General features: G+C 42.8%; 1 protein-coding gene across 1 annotated transcript; it reads right to left on the minus strand.

Moving 5' to 3' along the window:
* Window positions 1–728: 728 nt before the first annotated feature.
* UTP11 (UTP11 small subunit processome component) lies at window positions 729–17,410 on the minus strand. Its single transcript, XM_040337201.1, has 8 exons — window positions 17,223–17,410; window positions 13,450–13,511; window positions 13,097–13,199; window positions 11,226–11,339; window positions 9,474–9,567; window positions 9,249–9,379; window positions 6,762–6,872; window positions 729–962 (listed from the first exon to the last, which is right to left on the minus strand). Exons 1-8 carry the CDS (start codon window positions 17,283–17,285, stop codon window positions 879–881), a joined length of 762 nt encoding a protein of 253 aa, XP_040193135.1. The 5' UTR covers window positions 17,286–17,410; the 3' UTR covers window positions 729–878.
* Between the last annotated feature and the right edge of the window lie 247 nt (window positions 17,411–17,657).

A 17,657-nucleotide genomic window follows, 5' to 3' on the forward strand; every position in this document is an offset into this window, starting at 1 on the left:
TAGCTGTGTTCCGCCGCGTGCCGTCATATACAGCCCCTGCCCCTTGTCTGCGCACTTTGATAGACAGATCACCCATCCCATGATCGGACGGGTGATCTCTATCAAAGTTTCTCCATCATAGATTGATGAGGCTGAAGAAATATCTGCCCAAAAAAAAGTATATGCCGACACATAAGTGCTACCGCCTGCTGACCACCCCACGCTCCCAATGCTGGGAATACATGTTTTTTTTTTTTTCAATGGATAGAGAAATCTCCCCCTGCATCGCTGCAGGCACCAACGTATATATTCTGAGAGCAACACCCTGCTGCTGACAGAATACACGGATCAGTGTGGCAGCCGATTTCTGTGCCATGCTGTACACTAAACAATTCACTAGTGTGTGGTAGTGACGGAAGCAATCCTTGATGCAGAGGCCAAGTTAGCCAGGAAAGGAGGGACAAAAAAAAAAAAAAAAACCACCTGCGTCATGCCCTATTTCGCGTTTACCACAGACACCATCTTTTTTGGGGTGACATTTAATTGTACATTAATAAAAAGGGACAGTTACAATTCCAGTCCTCAGCCACAGAACTACTCAGATCATTACTGCTAGACAATCAAAATAATGGCCTGTATAAATGGTAGGTGTACAAGCCCAGAATGCAGCTTAAATGAAAAAGAAAAAAAAAAAAGATATTTTGTGAATCTACTTTTACCGTACAAAAATCTATAAAAACCCATGTAAATGCTGTGCTGTAAATTTACCTATGATCTTTTATTGTATATATCTTCTGTACAGATGATAGCAACAATATTTTTTGACACAAATGAAAAACATGCATTCCTACGAAGACGTCATTCATCTCTTCAATAGCAAACAGCGTTCTTTCTTGATCTTATCGTTTTCTCTGCTTTTTAAACTTGTATATTGCTGCAGAATTTACAGTTTCTTTCTTCACTTTCACTTTATGTCTTTTGTCCTAAATAAAAACAACAAATTCAACTATGAGAGTCTTTAATCTTTATTGGAACATTTTTCATTAGAAAAAAATTACATTCATGACCCAAATTTACAAACCCCCCCTCCCCACCAATAAGGGTAAAAACATCTGTTAGAAGCTAGTGCCACAAGTGTTTCCAGGGTGGGGGTTATAATCATTCATACATCCTATTCTATTACCCCCATCTCCTCTCTATACTAATCCAGCCGCCTCTCACTATCACAGCCATCCGTCTCATCTTCTCATACATTCCCTTACACTCATCTTACATTTCATTAGATCACTTCACATCTTCTCTATACTTTTACCCTCCCTTTATTTAAATGTTAATACTTCTTGCATCCCACCAAGGTTTCTTATCATATTTCTTTAAGCCACCTTGCATAACATATATCGCTTTTTCCTTCAGGATTATCTCATTCATACCATGTTCCCATTCCCTACTGGGACAGTGGTAAAGCCAATTGCCATCTCTGGGCAATCAGCCTCCTTGCTTGAAATAGGCATCTCAGAGTTGCGACTTGGGCATTTCCTGGGTTTCCCTCTCCTTCTACCAAGCCTAGAACGCATTGTTTCACTTCCAGGTCCTTAGCGGTCCCAAACACCCGGTCTATAATTCCTACTACCTCCCTCCAGTAACGAAACAAACAAAACATATGGATTAAATGCCCTTTACATCCAACACCTGGGAGAGTTGGCATCCGGTCTACGACCGAACTGAAAGAGCTTATACGAAGTATAATAAGCCAACTATGAGCGTCTAGATAGTAACTGTCCATACTATACCAAATAAAGCAGACAAGACAAATTGACAACAGTTGCCAATCCTTCCCCTCTGCTAATCAGAAAAAGGGACCATGAATATGTGTGCAATTCTACCTACTGGACAACCTTTAGTTCAAAAGCAAGAAGATTTCTTGACAAACTTCTAAAAAATAAGAATTTGCATGAATTTTGAGCACACATACAAGTTATTGCAGTATTTACCTTAAATGACCCGTTTTACAGTGAATAGTTCTGGTCTGTCCCAGAAGTCACTGCACAAAAAGGGAAAAGAGCAATGGCTTTAAATTCCCGGCAGGACGGACAGGCTGTGAGAACGCTGGCAGCTCAGCAGCCATGAGGGCAAGTACACCAGAAACCCATGGGGGGGAGGGGGGGCACAGGAGGTGTTGTCCAGTTTTACTTCATCTTTACATTTTTTCTGTAAATGTGACCTAACCCTTTAAAACACACACACACACACACACACACACACACACACACACACACACACACACACACACACACACACACTAAAATATAAATATAAATATAGTATAACCCATCGTAGTCCCAGAATGCCTCAATTTGGTGGAAAACGGTACCAAAAGCCTGCTCCTAAGACACAGATGTGTCCCTCAATGGAGTCCAAGATTTTATGACAAGTACAAAAATGCAATTTTCGCTCTCATTCGAGGGACACAAGAATTCAGTGATTGTTGGGATGTCCAACTGAACAAAAGACTAACAGGCCAAAAGAAAATTGGAGATCTCCTGCAGTTTTAAAAAACAGAGACCTTATACCCAAAGCTGCCATCAGATAAGGCCTACACACCCACCCAGTAAAACCTGAAAGCAGCCTTGCAAATATTGCAAACAGCCTGATGCCAAGAAGCATCACAAATCTAATCGTGGTTGCCTTAAACGGAAAGGCCGGAAGACCAAAAGCCTGAATGATCATCTGTCTGAGCCATCTTGAAATGGAAGTAGAAAGCCTGTCCCCTTTTACAGAGACTATATGGCATGAAAAAGAAAGTCAGTCTTTCTAATGGAAGCAGTGGCTGAGATAGACACGCACAGCATGAACTACATCCAGGCAATAGGAGGTAAATCTCTGATTAGTTAGAGCAGGAAAGAGGGCCAGAAGCACAATGTTCTGGTTAATGTGAAGGGCCGAAACAACCTTATAAAAGGAAGAAGGCTCTCAATACCACCTTTGCCCCTGTGTAGGACCAGAAAGGGGTTTTTTAAAGGACAAAACCTCCCCCCCATGGGTTTCTGGCAACAAGGAACACAACCTTACGATTGAGAGTTGAAAGGGAAATATGGTTTCAAATAGGTTCAAAGAGTGTTTTTTGGAGCACAGAGAACTGAATTAAGATCAATGTCACAGGTTGGCCTACAGGGGAAACCACAAGAGAACAGGGACAATCCAGTCTTCAGTGCCAGGCAAATCAGTCTGTCAAAGGGGACTGAATAGACTTGTCCCACAATGACAGGATGTTAAGTTATAGGGGCCTGGAGTTGAACTGGGCAAACAGGACTGCCTTGAAGGAGGCAATCATCAGTCCCAAAACTCCCTGCAGAGGGGAAGAGCCAGGTGACTCCTGGGATGGAAAGTCTCAGTCTAGAAGAAGTGAATATCTCCAGTGTCTAGGAGTAGACCCAGATACTCCAAATGATGAGTCAATTCCATCAGCGATTTCTGAAAGCTGAACTCCAGGAAACTGAAAAAACTCCTATGCAGTGGGGCTGCCCCCCACACTGCAAGAGTTAAATACTCGATTAGGTTTGGGGCAAAAAGCTGTTGTACTTACCCTATTCACTGCTCTGGTAGGCTCCCTCCAGGCTGCAAGACTGGTCTCCACAGTCTCTTCTTCCTTATGCTCCTATGCAGGTACATCCCCTGATGTCATCAAGTCTAATGCAGTAATGCAGAGCCCATAGCGCTGCAATGGATGCAAGGATGCAACGAGACAGTCCGCTACCAGACCGTAGGGGACTATAGGAGAGATTTTGTTGTTGGGGGAGTGGAGGATCAGGTAAGTAAAAACAGATTTTAGCAGCCCCTTAAACCAAAATGAGCATTTAACCTTTGGGGCAGCCCCACCACAAGGGAGTATTTTTCCTTTCCTTGAAGGTGGGCTTGAAGGTTCAGGACCCAGCCAAACCTTTACAAGGTCTGAACTTTTTGAGTCATATTGTCAGCCAGAACTTTTTACAACTGTTCCTTCAATATCTCACAAAAGAGATGCCCTGGGAGTGAAGCAGGCCAAGCAAAAGGCCCAGGGATTTAGTTAACAGTCGAGGCACAAATAAAAAAAAAAAATGAATTAAAAAGCCAAGTGGTAGGGCCACAAAGGAACCACTGATGCGCTAGTAAAAAGGGGACATACATCCTTGATGTCCACAGAGAACATGACAGACCTGGCGAATTCCATGTCGATTTTCTGGGCCTAAATGAAGACATTTAGTGCCTAGAGATCCGTGATAGGGCAGATGCCCCCTTTGGGTTTGAAAGACTGAACAGGTTTGTAAAACCCCTAAAAACATTCCTCCACAGTTACTGAGGCAAATATTCCTTATTCCAGAAGATCAGCAAGGGCTGCATGGAGATTTTATGTATCTAGTAACACAGGCACTTTGGAAGATATAAATGAGGGCTGAAAACAAAATTCTAGCTTGTAGCTCCCTGTAAACAAACAGTCTCCCAAGCATCCGAGTAGGGCTGCAACTAACGATTATTTTCATAATCAATTAGTTGGCAGATTAATCGGATAATAGCCTAAAAAAAAAAAAAAAAGTTTACATTTTTTTGGGCCAATTTGTTGTTGGGCAGATTACAAAACACAAATTCCCGCAAAAACACATTACATTCTTTTCTGCAGCTTCTCCATTGAAGTATATTGAAACAAAAAAAAATTTAGCACAGCTTTGCGTTAAAAAGTCCTTGCCTTTTCCAAATACGCAGCAGCTGAAAAAAAAATCATGGATGTGAACGTGTCCCATAGGAAAAACATGTAAATGAACTGTAGTGTGTTTCTGCAAAAAGCACCAAAAAACAGAGGTGTGACCCCGGCCTGAGATGTTTAGTAACATAATGGGGTTAAAAAACAAAAAGAAGTACAAAAAGAGCAAATAATTGCTACTGTAAGGGGTTAATTGTTTTACTGTGGGACAGTAAAAGTAATATTTACAGTAGCAATTTGCTTTTTTGTACTATAAAGGGCTATTTTTTTTTTCTTTTTTTAACCCCATTATGTTACTGGGCCATTAATCGATTATGAAAATTGTAATTGATTAATTTCATAATCGATTAGTTGTTTCGGCCCTACATCCGACATGTTGGCTGTCCAAATGTCTGCAAACCTTACACATGTCCCCTCTCAACAGGCTTAGTTAAAGTGATTGTAAACAATTACTGTGTAAAACAACCTTTTCAGTTTAAAATTTAAATGAAAAAGCAACTATGGTAATAATAAAAAACAAAAAAACGTTAAGGCGTGGATATGCTAGGTACACAGAAAGGGCAGCTCACCTTTTAACTGCTTAAGGACCCCCTTCACGCTTGCGACCTGGTCCTGTTCTCAGAGCTGAAGAACGGGGAGAGGCAAGTGTAAACAAACCTTTCCCCGTTCTTGCTAGTGTGGCTGTCACTGATCGTCTGTTCCCTGTCTTAGGGGACGATCAGTGTCGTCACAGCCACGCCCCCCCACAGTAAGAACACTCGCTTAGGGCACCCTTAACCCCTACAGTGCCCCCTCCTGGTTAACCCCTTCACTGCCAGTGTCATTTTCACAGTAATCAGTGCATTTTTATAGCACTTTTCGCTGTGAAAATGACAACGTTCCCAAAAATGTGTCAAGTGTCCGATGTGTTCGCCATAATGTCGCAGTCACGAAAAAAAAAAAAAAAACACTGATCGCCACCATTAAAAAAAAAAAAAACAATAAAAATACCATAAAAACTATCCCCTATTTTGTAAACGCTATAACTTTTGCGCAAAAAAAATCAATAAACGCTTATTGCGATTTTTTTTAACAAAAATATGTAGAAGAATACAGATCGGCCTAAACTGAGGAAAAACTTTTTTTTTTTTTATATACATATTTTTGGGAATATTTATCATAGCAAAAAATATTGAATTTTTCTCAAAATTGTCGCTCTATTTTTGTTTATAGCACAAAACAAAAAAAAAACAAAAAAAACCACAGAGGTGATCAAATACCACCAAAAGAAAGCTCCATTTGTGAAAAAAAAAAAAAAAGACACCAATTTTGTTTGGGAGCCACGTCGCAGGACCGCGCAATTGTCAGTTAAAGTGAGGCAGTGCCGAATCGCAAAAAGGGGTCAAAAAACAAAAACAAAAACAAAGTCCTCCTCAAACAGGTAAAGGATCGATAGCCTGCATTGGATGGATGGATCGCCCTTGTAATGGAAACGGGATAGAAAGGGTGTACTGAAAGGTTTTGACAGTCTTGGGCACCCTAAACAAGCATAGGTTGAGAACAGCACTGGTAGAAGTCTGAACCTCCTGTACTGGAGTGCACCCACTTTAGATATAAAAAAATAAAAAATAAAAAAGAAGTACACCATGCAGCACAACACGTAGGTTTGGAGACAATCACAATTCCTTAATGGAATGTAACAATGGTATGTAGATGATTAAAACTAGAATGCCATTCACCCCCCCCCCCCCCCCGCCACACACAATTTAGGGGGAACAAAGCAGCGCAAAAATCCCCTATTGGTCTTTACATCTCTTCATTATGCCAGCAAGGTTGAGAGGGCAGGTTACACAAATGTTGAAGCATGCTTGCAAATTTTTCACCCAGATAAAAAAAAAAAAAATACATATTATTATTATTATTATTATTATTATAATAATAATAATATCCCATAAGAAATATCTGAAGATAACAGACTGCTCCATTACACAAAAAAATAAGTTCTCATTGTACTATGCATATTTCATGACTACTGTAACAGGTACAGAACTGCAATGCGTTTCCTTACCAGCAGATCTTTCCGGCTCTGTATTTTCTGAGAAACCACAAACATTTTTTGTTCTCGTTCTATTCTTTGGTTAAGAAGGGAGTATTGTTGCTGCCTCTGTTTAGCCAGATTCTGTTTTTCAAAAGAAAAAGCAAGCAATTTATCTGCAGTTACATAGTTAGTAAAGTCAGGCAAAATTTAGATAACAAAACAGTTCTGGAAATTATCTTGGACATGCAACTTCTGTATGTACCGTGTTTATCGGCGTATATCGCGCACTTTTTTCCCCTTAAAATCCTGCGCCGACATATACCGAGTGCAGTACACTCGGGTACATTCGGCTAAGCTCGGCTTCGCTCGAGCGAAGCCGAGCCTTGCCGAATGTACCCGAGTGTACTGCACTCGGTATATGTCGGCGCAGGCGTTCGAACTGAGCGCGGGGACTCGACTTGAGGCGCGCGCTGAAGAAGCCGGGAGGACACCACCGAGGCCGCAGACGGACGCCGGACCGGACGATGGACGCTGGGAAGACACCAAAACTGTAAGTAATAAAATCATATAACATTTTTTTTACAAGAATTTCGGGGGCAACTTTAGGGGTGCCCGGTATACGCGGGAGCGCGCTATACCGCGATAAATACGAATATATATATATATATATATATATATATATAAAAATGCAACTTCTTGTTTTACTGTTTTAGGATTCTGCTTCAAGTACCGAGTAGATAGCGGAGCATGTTAAACCACCAAAATATTACATCCAGGATATACCCTGGTTGCGTCTCAGTATCCTTCCCACAGCACAAAGCTCATTTTCTCATATCCATGCAAGTAGGTAGGTAGGTAGACGGCCCCTATAGTACACAGCACTTGCAGGCCATTTTACACACCAGCATTCCTTTACTCCTCAGAGGTTGAGCAGCCAGAATATGTGCATTACCCTCTCGCTTGGCTGGCTACAGTGATGGAGGTAAAACAACTGTCAAAAACATAAACATGCTTTTAAAAAGCCCAGTCTCAGGTGCATGGACTAAATATGGGGTGAAAAAGTTACCGCAAATAATATAGGGGGAAAGATTTTCCTCATTTATAGAAATTAGGGAGCTCTGGAACATCCCAGAGTTATTTTTTTAGATATAGGCAACATATCCATGCATTATTGGCCCAGTTTCCTGGGGGGTACTCCGCAAATAATGGAAGTAGGTCTTGAACAAATGTGTAAAAGTGGAAAAAGGTCAACTTCAACCCCTGTATAAGGATCTATTAAGAGATACAAGCAAACTAAGTGAACATTGGAGAAGGGACATTCCAAATTTTGTGGAGGAGAATTGGGAGGAAGTATGGAGGTCCCCATTTCAGATATTGGTATCACTTTGAGACAAACTAATACAATTTAAAATATATAGGAGCCATTATACACCATATAAGTTATACAAGATCTCTCCATCAAACCCTCAGAACTGCTGGAGATGTGCAGACATTCCAGGAAATTTTATGCACATATTTTGGTTATGCCCAAAGATAGTGGTATTCTGGAGGGAGGTCCTAAGAATAATTGCTATAGTAACATCAATAACCTTGGAACAGAAGGCAGAGATTTGCCTATTGGGACTGGTAGGGAAGAAGATGGTTCCGACAGGAAGGAGAATACAGGTGGGCCTATTATTGTTCTACGCTAGGAAAATGATAGTCTAAAATTGGAAAAAAAAGGTAGAAGCCCCTTCGGTAGCACATTTGAAAAATCTACTAAATGATAATTTGCCACTATATAGGGAGACGTATTGCAATAGAGGACATGGAGAGAAATACGAGAGAGCATGGGCAAGTTGGATAGAAAACCCTATGACAGCTTCAGGATAAATAAGGGTACGAGGGGAGAATAAAACACACCATTAAAGAAAGGGAAGGAAATGAATGTAAAGAAGGGAATTGTGTTAGATGAAATGAATGTTAGTGGAATTGTTTGGAGGCTCAGGAAGAGCAGATAAATGTTATTGTAAAAAGGTGAAATGTGTATGTATATGTATGTTTTTCTTTTTTGTATTGCAAAATGGAAAATTAATTAAAAAAAAAGCCCAGTCTCTAAAGAAAAAAGGCTAACCTGCTTTGTTGCAGAGATTAATTTGCTGAAAATGTTTTGCAAATTCGCCCACTGCCTGGGTTGGTTCCCTCAGCCAATTCCTATTTCACCACTGTGTCCTGTAGAGACTATTAGCACTTGAACATATACTGTAGACATAAGGATTTTAATCCTGCAGGAAACCTGTCTTGAGAGAGCTTTCTATTGCTGACGTCGCTTAAACGTCATACCTTCAACTGCTCCCAAGTCGCTGGACTGAACAAAGTTGTTTGAAATCAGTAGCTCAAAATACTGAAGCCAAAGATCTGGTATTTGAAGAAGGTCAGTAAATTCAGTCCCTTTTATAGGATGCAAGCAATTCCCACACAATTTTATTACATGCAAGCAAATGAAGCCCCTCACATTTAAGTGGCAAACATTCTTACTTTTAACTGTTTGGAGTTTTCCAGTCCCTTCACTGTCTGCTTGCGTAATGTTTCCAGCGTTGGTCTGTTATAAACTCTGTTCACCAATTCAGGGGCTGTGTTTAGTTGAGCTGCCAAGTCAAAGTTTCGCACTAAAAAACACCAACAGAAGCCAGTTCCTGGTTAGCACAACAGAACTGGTCCTAAAACACAAGTCATTAAGTAACCACATCAAAAATATCTTGCCTTCTTTCTTGGTGTCCAAAAAAAATGTATGTTTGTTCAAAGGTTTTCCTTCAGCGTCCAGCAGATGGAGCTCAGACTTCAGACGCTCAATTTTCTGCAAACACAAAAATTTGCCTCGTGTTTAGTTTGCACAAGCACTATATAGGATGTGGCGCTTTAATATCGTCCCTTCTACTACTTTTTAACAGTTGTCACCCCATATAACAGGAAGTGCCTGAGCAAGAAGCTTCATGGCAGGCATCAAATTTTGTAATGAATGTTGCACATATAAAAAATAATACACTGTGTTACTGTTTGGTCTGTTCAGACCTCTAATCCCCCCCCCCCCCCCAAAAAAAAAAAAAAAAAACCCTAGGCCAGGAATATGCAATTAGCGGACCTCCAGCTGTTGCAGAACTACAAGTCCCATGAGGCATAGCAAGACTCTGAGGCCTCGTACACACGGCCGAGGAACTCGACGTGCCAAACACATCGAGTTCCTTGGCCAGTTTAGCCCTGAAGCCGCCGAGGAGCTCGGCGGGCCGAGAGCTCCCATAGAACAACGAGAAAATAGAGAACATGTTCTCTATTTTCTCGACGAGTTCCTCGGCGGCTCCATCGGGCCGAAAGTGTACACACGACAGAGTTTCTCGGCAGAATCAGGCTCTGACCGAGTTTCTCGCCGAATTCTGCCGAGAAACTCTGTCGTGTGTACGAGGCCTGACATCCACAAGCTTGACCCCCAGAGGCAGAGGCATGATGGGATTTGTAGTTTTGCAACAGCTGAAGGTCCGCTAATTGCATATCTCTGCCCTAGGCGAATGGTCTACATCCAGGGCCGCTCATCCATCTCATGCATGTAACCTTTCAGATGTGCAGTTACAGCCAATCTGTACAGACTGCTGCCTCCGGCTGTTCGCAAACATCTGTGACTCACAGGTGTAGAAATATGTTCCTTCCTGACGCTCTACAGCCATTTGCAACCATGTTAATAAGGCCTAAAACACCCATACACACAAATTACACACTGTTGTAATGCATAGTACATGTGTTGGTGCACCAACACATTAAAGGCCCCTTCACACCAGCAGGCACGCATTACGGTGCACAAAATCAGCAGCATTGTTGTGCATCGTACACATGTGCTGCAGTGCATTGTTACAACACATGGCAGAGCTTTTTGTTTTTTTACGTTTTTAAATATTTAACGCCAAGCATGACAGCACATTGCCACGTTTTCTGATAAAGTGTTTTATAAACGCACAACAATGTAGCACATGTGTTCCCACACCACATAGGTAGGTTCGAAGCCAGCTTAGTATTTTTAGAACAAAGTTGCTCTTTTACACTTCTGTATACCTTTAATTTCGGTCATTGTCCAAAAAGGATACATTTTACTAATCTTTATTACTCAATACAATCTGTTGTAAATTGTGTTGCGTTTGTGTGCATTAATGAAAAAATAATAATCTGATAAACATTTGCACAACTATTATGGGAACTACAAAAATCAGTAGCACCGTTTATTCTGTTGGTTCTGTGCTTTCAGAAAATGTATGGTTCTGGGAGGTATTGTTAGACGCACTTCCAAAATTAAATTAACTTTACATAAGTGACTAAAAAGTTAAAACCAAACTCCAGCTAACACTTTTCAAACAGTTGCAGCAACTTTTTTTTTTTTTCCCTTTTGGTATAAAGGTTTTTTAGATAAAAGCCGACTATTGTAAACACCCCTGTCAGTGTAAAAACAGGTTTAAAGCTTGGGAGACTCACCTTGGCTTCTGATACTCTTTTCATCTCAACATACTTAATGTCTTGCGTCCTCATAATTTTAAGCTGTTCATCAGTGACTTCTTCTGACTTCTGTTTTATCACATGGGCCCCATCCTTAGAAGAGAACAAAGATTTCAAAATCTGTCCAGGCATAATTTGAACAAGCAAACCTTTCTCTACATCCATATCTGAGGGCAGGTCAGAAACAAATGTTTCAATAAATAATTAAAACAATTTTTCAGTGAGTTGTGAAAAATCTGAAATTGGTACCTTTTAGCCTAGCTTAATAAAGCAGATTATATTGACAAAAGGTTCAAATTAGTTTGCAAGATAATATATATTTTAGGATGTACAATAGGTTAGTAGATGTTAAATAATCTTGTAGGTCATTTTTTTACCATCTGCTTTAAATGGGTTGTAAACCCACGTGAAAGAATAAAAAAAATAAAAAACTGTAACACAAAAGGCATAATGAGCTAGTATGCATTGTATACCAGCTCATTATGAAATACTTAGAATAAAGCCTTCCAGTGGCACCCGCACGCCACTGACATGGCCCACCTCTTTCCCGGTGCTTCTTCCGGGTTCACGGGCTTCGGCGCTGTGATTGCTCAGAGCTGCCATGGCACAGTCACTGAAGAAACAGCACGGGCAGCCGTTACTTCAGAGCGCATGCGCAGATGACGTAATCAGCACAGTATCCAGTAAATAGCTCCTAAACATTGCAAGTTTAGGAGATATTTACAGTACCTATAGGTAAGCCTAATTATAGGCACAAGCCAACAGGAGGGGTTTACTTCCTCTTTAATATGTTTAGCAGTTGGAAAATGCAGCCCCTCAATGACATGCAGCTCCTTATGGAGTAACTTTAGCCATAGACATTAAGATCTGTTATTCAGCCCTGCAGCGTTAAATTTTACAATCCAGTAGGAATTAGCTGAAATTCAAGCCATGCATGGTTTTGCCCAAGTAGTTCAGTCCTCTTTTCCACTTGAATAAACATAGTGGGGCAGATTCAGAAAGAGATACGACGGTGTATCTCCTGATACGCCGTTGTATCTGAGTTCTGCCGGTCGTATCTATGCGCCTGATTCATAGAATCAGGTTACGCATAGATATCCCTAAGATCCGCCTGGTGTAAGTGACTTACACCGTCGGATCTTAGGCTGCAATCTCACGCTGGCCGCTACGTGGCGCTTCCGTTTGTATACGCGAGGAATATGCAAATGAGGAGTTACGCCGATTCAGAAACGAACGACCGCCTCGTTTTTTTACGTCGTTTGCGTTCGGCTTTTTCCGGCGTATAGTTACCCCTGCTATATGCGGCGTATCCTATGTTAAGTATGGCCGTCGTACCCGCGCTGAGTTTTGAATTTTTTACGTCGTTTGCGTAAGTCGTTCGCGAATACGGATGGACGTAATTTACGTTCACGTCGAAACCAATGACGTCCTAGCGACGTCATTTAGAGCAATGCACGCTGGGAAATTTTATAGACGGCGCATGCGCAGTTCGTTAGGCGCGGGAACGCGCCCGATTTACATTTCACACGCCCCCTAGCCGCGGAATTTGAATTCCGCCGGGGGGATTTACGATACGCCGCCGCAAGTTTACAGGCAAGTGCTTTCTGAATAAAGCACTTGCCTCAAAAACTTGCGGCGGCGTAACGCAAATCAGATAGGTTACGTGGATCTAAAGATCCACGTAACCTATCTGAATCTAGCCCAGTTAGTTTAAAAGATTATCTCCTAAACCATAGGCAGAGTGCAAAGCTGCTTTACTGAAACCAAACCGAGTTCTTAATATGTAGTTCGTTCAGCTGCTGCACTTAATTTTACTGTACACTGGTGTTATGTTAAACAATTATATTTACCTTCAATTGTGAGGATGTCATTTTAAAGTAGAATTCATCTGGATTCTTTTCAAGGGCTTTCTTGCGCAAGGCATTGAGTGTGTTTCTTTTCTTCTTAAAATCCCTAAAAAAAAACAGTGACAAATGTATAAAAATAAGATAACAGACCCGCCACCATAGCTATATGTCGAGTGGTGCCAGCCACACAGTCAGGTAAAATAAACTGCACCCTACAGATACTTGCAACTGAAAAATAACCAGCCACAAATAAGTAATGTTGGACGAAGCAACTTACTAAAACAAAAAAAAACAAAAAAATGTAAAACAACATTTTCTTACTGCATAATTACTATAAGCCAAAACATTGTACTTACTCAGCACGGAGCTTGTAATCTTTCTTCTTCTCCAAAAGCCCCAAATTTCTGCGGAAGCCAGGCTAAAATAATTATGAACAAAACAATTAAAGACGACTCTATTTAAAACAGTGTATAACAATGGAACACGCAAGTATTTGTTTCACTAGTCATTTATAAAATGCGGGCCATAGTGCCACAGGGTGTTCTATCAAGGAATGTTCTGCAGAACTATATAGAGAACAGGCAAGCCACATGATGACAGGTCATGTGACTGGGTTTCTCCTACTGGCACTTTTATTTATTTCCCTATTATCTTTGAATGGGGATTTGTTTGCTTTAGAGTCCCAAATCAAGTGAAGCAAAAAGTACATTTATAAAGAAAAGCACCGTGCTTTATAAGTGTCCTAGGGTATATTTTTTGGGGCTTGCTCATACCATGTACGATGACTGGCAGTGTTGTTTATTAAGTGGAAAGGTTTTGGAGTTTAAAAATTTAGCTTTTTCCCTATAAATGTTTGTTGTTTGTCAGTAGTTGGTTTCAATCAATGAAAATGTTTTTAAACATGTCAGTTGAGATGTTCTATATTTGCATGATGTACTTATGATCACCTTAAATAGCCTGCCCGGATAGTATATCGATGTTGTGAACAAGCAAGCTACTTACTTGTGAAATGCGTAAACTAGATATATATATCCTTTTCTGCTATACTCACCTTCTCTCAGGCACTGTCCCCAGCAGCTCATGTTTTAGTCCAGCCCTTTTTCCAGATAGAATGATGGCCAGCAATACTCAACCTACTTCCTGTAAGCCCAGGATGTTACACTAAGGCCTCGTACACACGATAGGTTAACCAGAGGACAACGGTCTGATGGAACGTTTTCATCGGTCAAAACCGATCGTGTGTGGGCACCATAGGTTATTTATCCATAGGTTAAAAAAAAGCCAACTTCCTTTGAAATTAACCTATGGATTCCTAACCGATAGGTCAAAACCGATCGTTAGTAGGCACGACCATCGTTTAAAAATCCACGCATGCTCAGAATCAAGTCGACGCATGCTTGGAAGCATTGTTTTTTTCAGCACGTCGTCGTGTTTTACGTCACTGCGTTCTGACACGATTGGATATTTAACCTATGGTGTGTAGGCGTGACGGACCATCAGTCAGCTTCATCGGTTAACCTATGACAACGGTCCTCTGGTTAACCTATCATGTGTACGAGGCTTAAAAGTAGGGTTGTCCCGATACCGATACCTGGACAGTTAGGGTGATCAGTGCGGTGGGGGAGTTACAAGCAGGACCGTCGGAACCTGACAGCAAACCAAGAAATTGCCTGGGGCCCCGAGCTGGCCAGGGGCCCCAGCAGGTAGGGCCCTTGCCGCACCGCTGATTCCTCCTGCAGTCCGGTCGGCCGTGTACCATAACCGCGCGGTACAGGAGAATCAGGTTCCTGTTCCCGGCCGGACTGACAGGAAGTGCACACACTGAGTGTTCACTTCCTTTTCAGTCCGGCCCCAGGAACAGCAAACAATCTCCCACACGGTTATGGTACACAGCCGACCGGACTGCAGGAGGAATCAGCGGTGCGGCAAGGGCCCTCCCTGCTGGGGCCCCTGGCCAGCTCGGGACTAGGAGAGAGATCCATGCACTGACAGGTGCCAAGACACAAATCACCGACTGCAGGTAACATTCTGTGTGCAGATCTATTATAGGACTGATAGGGGGAGGGGTGGGGGTTCTATCCTAGACATGTGCCTCTCATAAACACTGCTTTCCTTTAGGGGTGCAACGGATCGTCATTGATCCGTGATCCGAACCGAAAAAGATTGATCCGAACCGCACACACGTGATCCGAGGATTGTTTTCTAAAAAAAAAAATAATAATAATTTGCGCATGTTCAGTCCACACACAGCGTGGTCATGGCGAACGGAGGAGCTTGAATGCCCCGCGTCATTTAAATCCCCTGTATGGGAGCATTTTGGCTTCCCTGTCTAATATTATGATGAAGGAAAGAGGTTAGTGGATAAAACCGTGACGGTGTGTAGGCACTGTGGCACAAGAATGCCATATGACAGTGGGAACACATCAAGTATTGTCACTAGGGGTGCAACTGATCCGTACGGATCAGCACCTTCGGGTCGGGACACACAGCGATCCACGGGCCTCCCGGTCCATAGGAAAGGCCGCGGCTTCGGCCTAGCTATCGAAGCGGCTGCCATCGAGGTCCACCCGGCGCGGGGGATGCAGGCTGCTCCTCGGAAGTTTGTGGGCACTTGAGAGAGGAGGCGATCGGGGGGATCTGTATGGACTGAGCACGTAGGGGGGATTTTCACTAGACACTCAGCCCGCCGATCAATGACGCTAAAGGGATCTGATGATTGGGATAGTTCAGGTCACAGTAGGGAACTGGTGACACCACTTTCGTACATGGGGCTGCGACTTCCACTTGGCTGCACATATAAGTATTGCGAGATGCAGTTATTTCAACACAAAACAGAGCTTATACGCTTAAATACAGTATTTGTAAATCTGACGGACTGTTTAAATGTGAAAATCAGAGGTGTTCTGTCACATTAGCAATAAACAGTCCGTCGGATTTCCAAACACTGTATTTAAGCACATAAGCTCCGTTTTGTGTTAAGAAGAACTGTGAAATCTAAAACTTAGGTGGGTGTAACAAGATTTGTCTTTTTTTTTTTTTTTTGCTGATCCGAAAATGATCCGATCCGTGACTCCTGATCCGAGGATCGATCCGATCCGTGAGTTTTTTGATCCGTTGCACCCCTACTTTCCTTTCATGTCATATTTCTATCTGCCCAGTTCTCATTTCCTAATATGCTTGTTTATGGTCTCAGCATTTGTTTAGCTTGTGTTGCAATATTCCATGTTTATGATTTTATTGGGTTGTATGGAGGATGATATTCTACTCCACATCCCAAAGATCAATGACTCACCAGATCCATCACCTACCTACCTGTCCTGCCCTGGGGGCTAATGTCTTCTCTGTGTTATCATTAAATAACACCTTCAGTGTGTAAGCCGACAAACCCACGGCCCCAGCCCCGCTTCTCAAGTTTTTTTTTTCTGATTGCTTGGGGCCCCCTAATTTCTTCAAACGGCCCTGGTTACAAGCACCGATCACCGCTGACTGTCCTTGTGTCCTCCTCCATTCCCCCTACGTGCTGCCGCCGTCATGCCCCCCTCCGTGCTGCCGCCGTCATGCCCCCCTCCGTGCTGCCGCCGTCATGCACCCCTCCGTGCTGCCGCCGTCATGCACCCCACCGTGTCCCCCCTCCTTGCTGCCGCCGTCATGCCCCCCTCCGTGCTGCCGCCGTCATGCACCCCGCCGTGTCCCCCCTCCTTGCTGCCACCATCATGCCCCCCTCCGTGCTGCCACCGTGTGCCCCCTCGATCTGTCAGGATGGAGAGTGGCGGTAGGAGCCGGTAAACCCGGCTCCTACCTTTTCCGAATGTACAGAGTCAGTGATCACCGACTCTGTACATTCACATAACTGAAACATTGTAACCTCCTGTGATTACTATGTTTCAGTTTACGAATGGAGAAGCCGCTGGCTTCTCTCCTTTCATTTTCAGCGCAGCTGAGTTTATAAAGAAAGGGACTGGGGAATTTGTGTCCCTAGTCTCCCTGTCTCAGAGGGGAGATGTCAGAGGTCTGTTAAGACCCCGGATATCTCACCAAAGATAAACAGGGAGAGGATCTCATGCCAGTGCTGATCTGCAAGCAGGCAGTAGAAAAGGGACCGATTGCCTTGCCTTCTCATCAGACTTACCTGAGATCTCTCTTTATGGTTCTTTTGCCGGGACTTCAACGCTTTCCTGAAAGCTGCAGACATTTTGCCTTGCTGTGTTGCCTGTCCACATACAATCACCAACCAGCATGGAAGAAGCACAGCCTCACTACTTCCAATACTTCCGTCGCAGCGCGTGACGTCAGCTTGCAGCGCTGATCTGCGTTCCACACGCTGAGCCTGTCACTGCTGCCTGTTGGGGCGGTCCTTCCGAATAGGCGGCACAGTTCTGTGTGTATCGATGCCTTCTTCCTCCTTGTGTTGTTGGCGAGCGGCTGGCAGCACAGGGACTGCGGCTATAGAAAAATGCACGAAGTGTGGGGGTATTTGAGCAAGTACAAAGTGACTGTCAAGATAAAAAAAAAAGACGTTTGTTTTTTACTAAACGTTGCAGACCAAGTACTTTACAAATCATGG

This window comes from Rana temporaria, chromosome 2 (genome assembly GCF_905171775.1).
Source record: "Rana temporaria chromosome 2, aRanTem1.1, whole genome shotgun sequence".
Taxonomy (NCBI): domain Eukaryota; kingdom Metazoa; phylum Chordata; class Amphibia; order Anura; family Ranidae; genus Rana; species Rana temporaria.

What these genes read in the sequence shown, in the direction of transcription:
- UTP11 (XM_040337201.1), bottom strand. Translation starts at nt 17,285, where the DNA reads ATGTCTGCAGCTTTCAGGAAAGCGTTGAAGTCCCGGCAAAAGAACCAT. An exon ending in GATTACAAGCTCCGTGCTGA is followed by an intron (nt 13,200 to 13,449) that starts GTAAGTACAATG and finishes GTTTTTTTTTAG; the next exon opens with GGATTTTAAGAAGAAAAGAA. An exon ending in AAAGAGTATCAGAAGCCAAG is followed by an intron (nt 9,568 to 11,225) that starts GTGAGTCTCCCA and finishes TTGTGTTTGCAG; the next exon opens with AAAATTGAGCGTCTGAAGTC.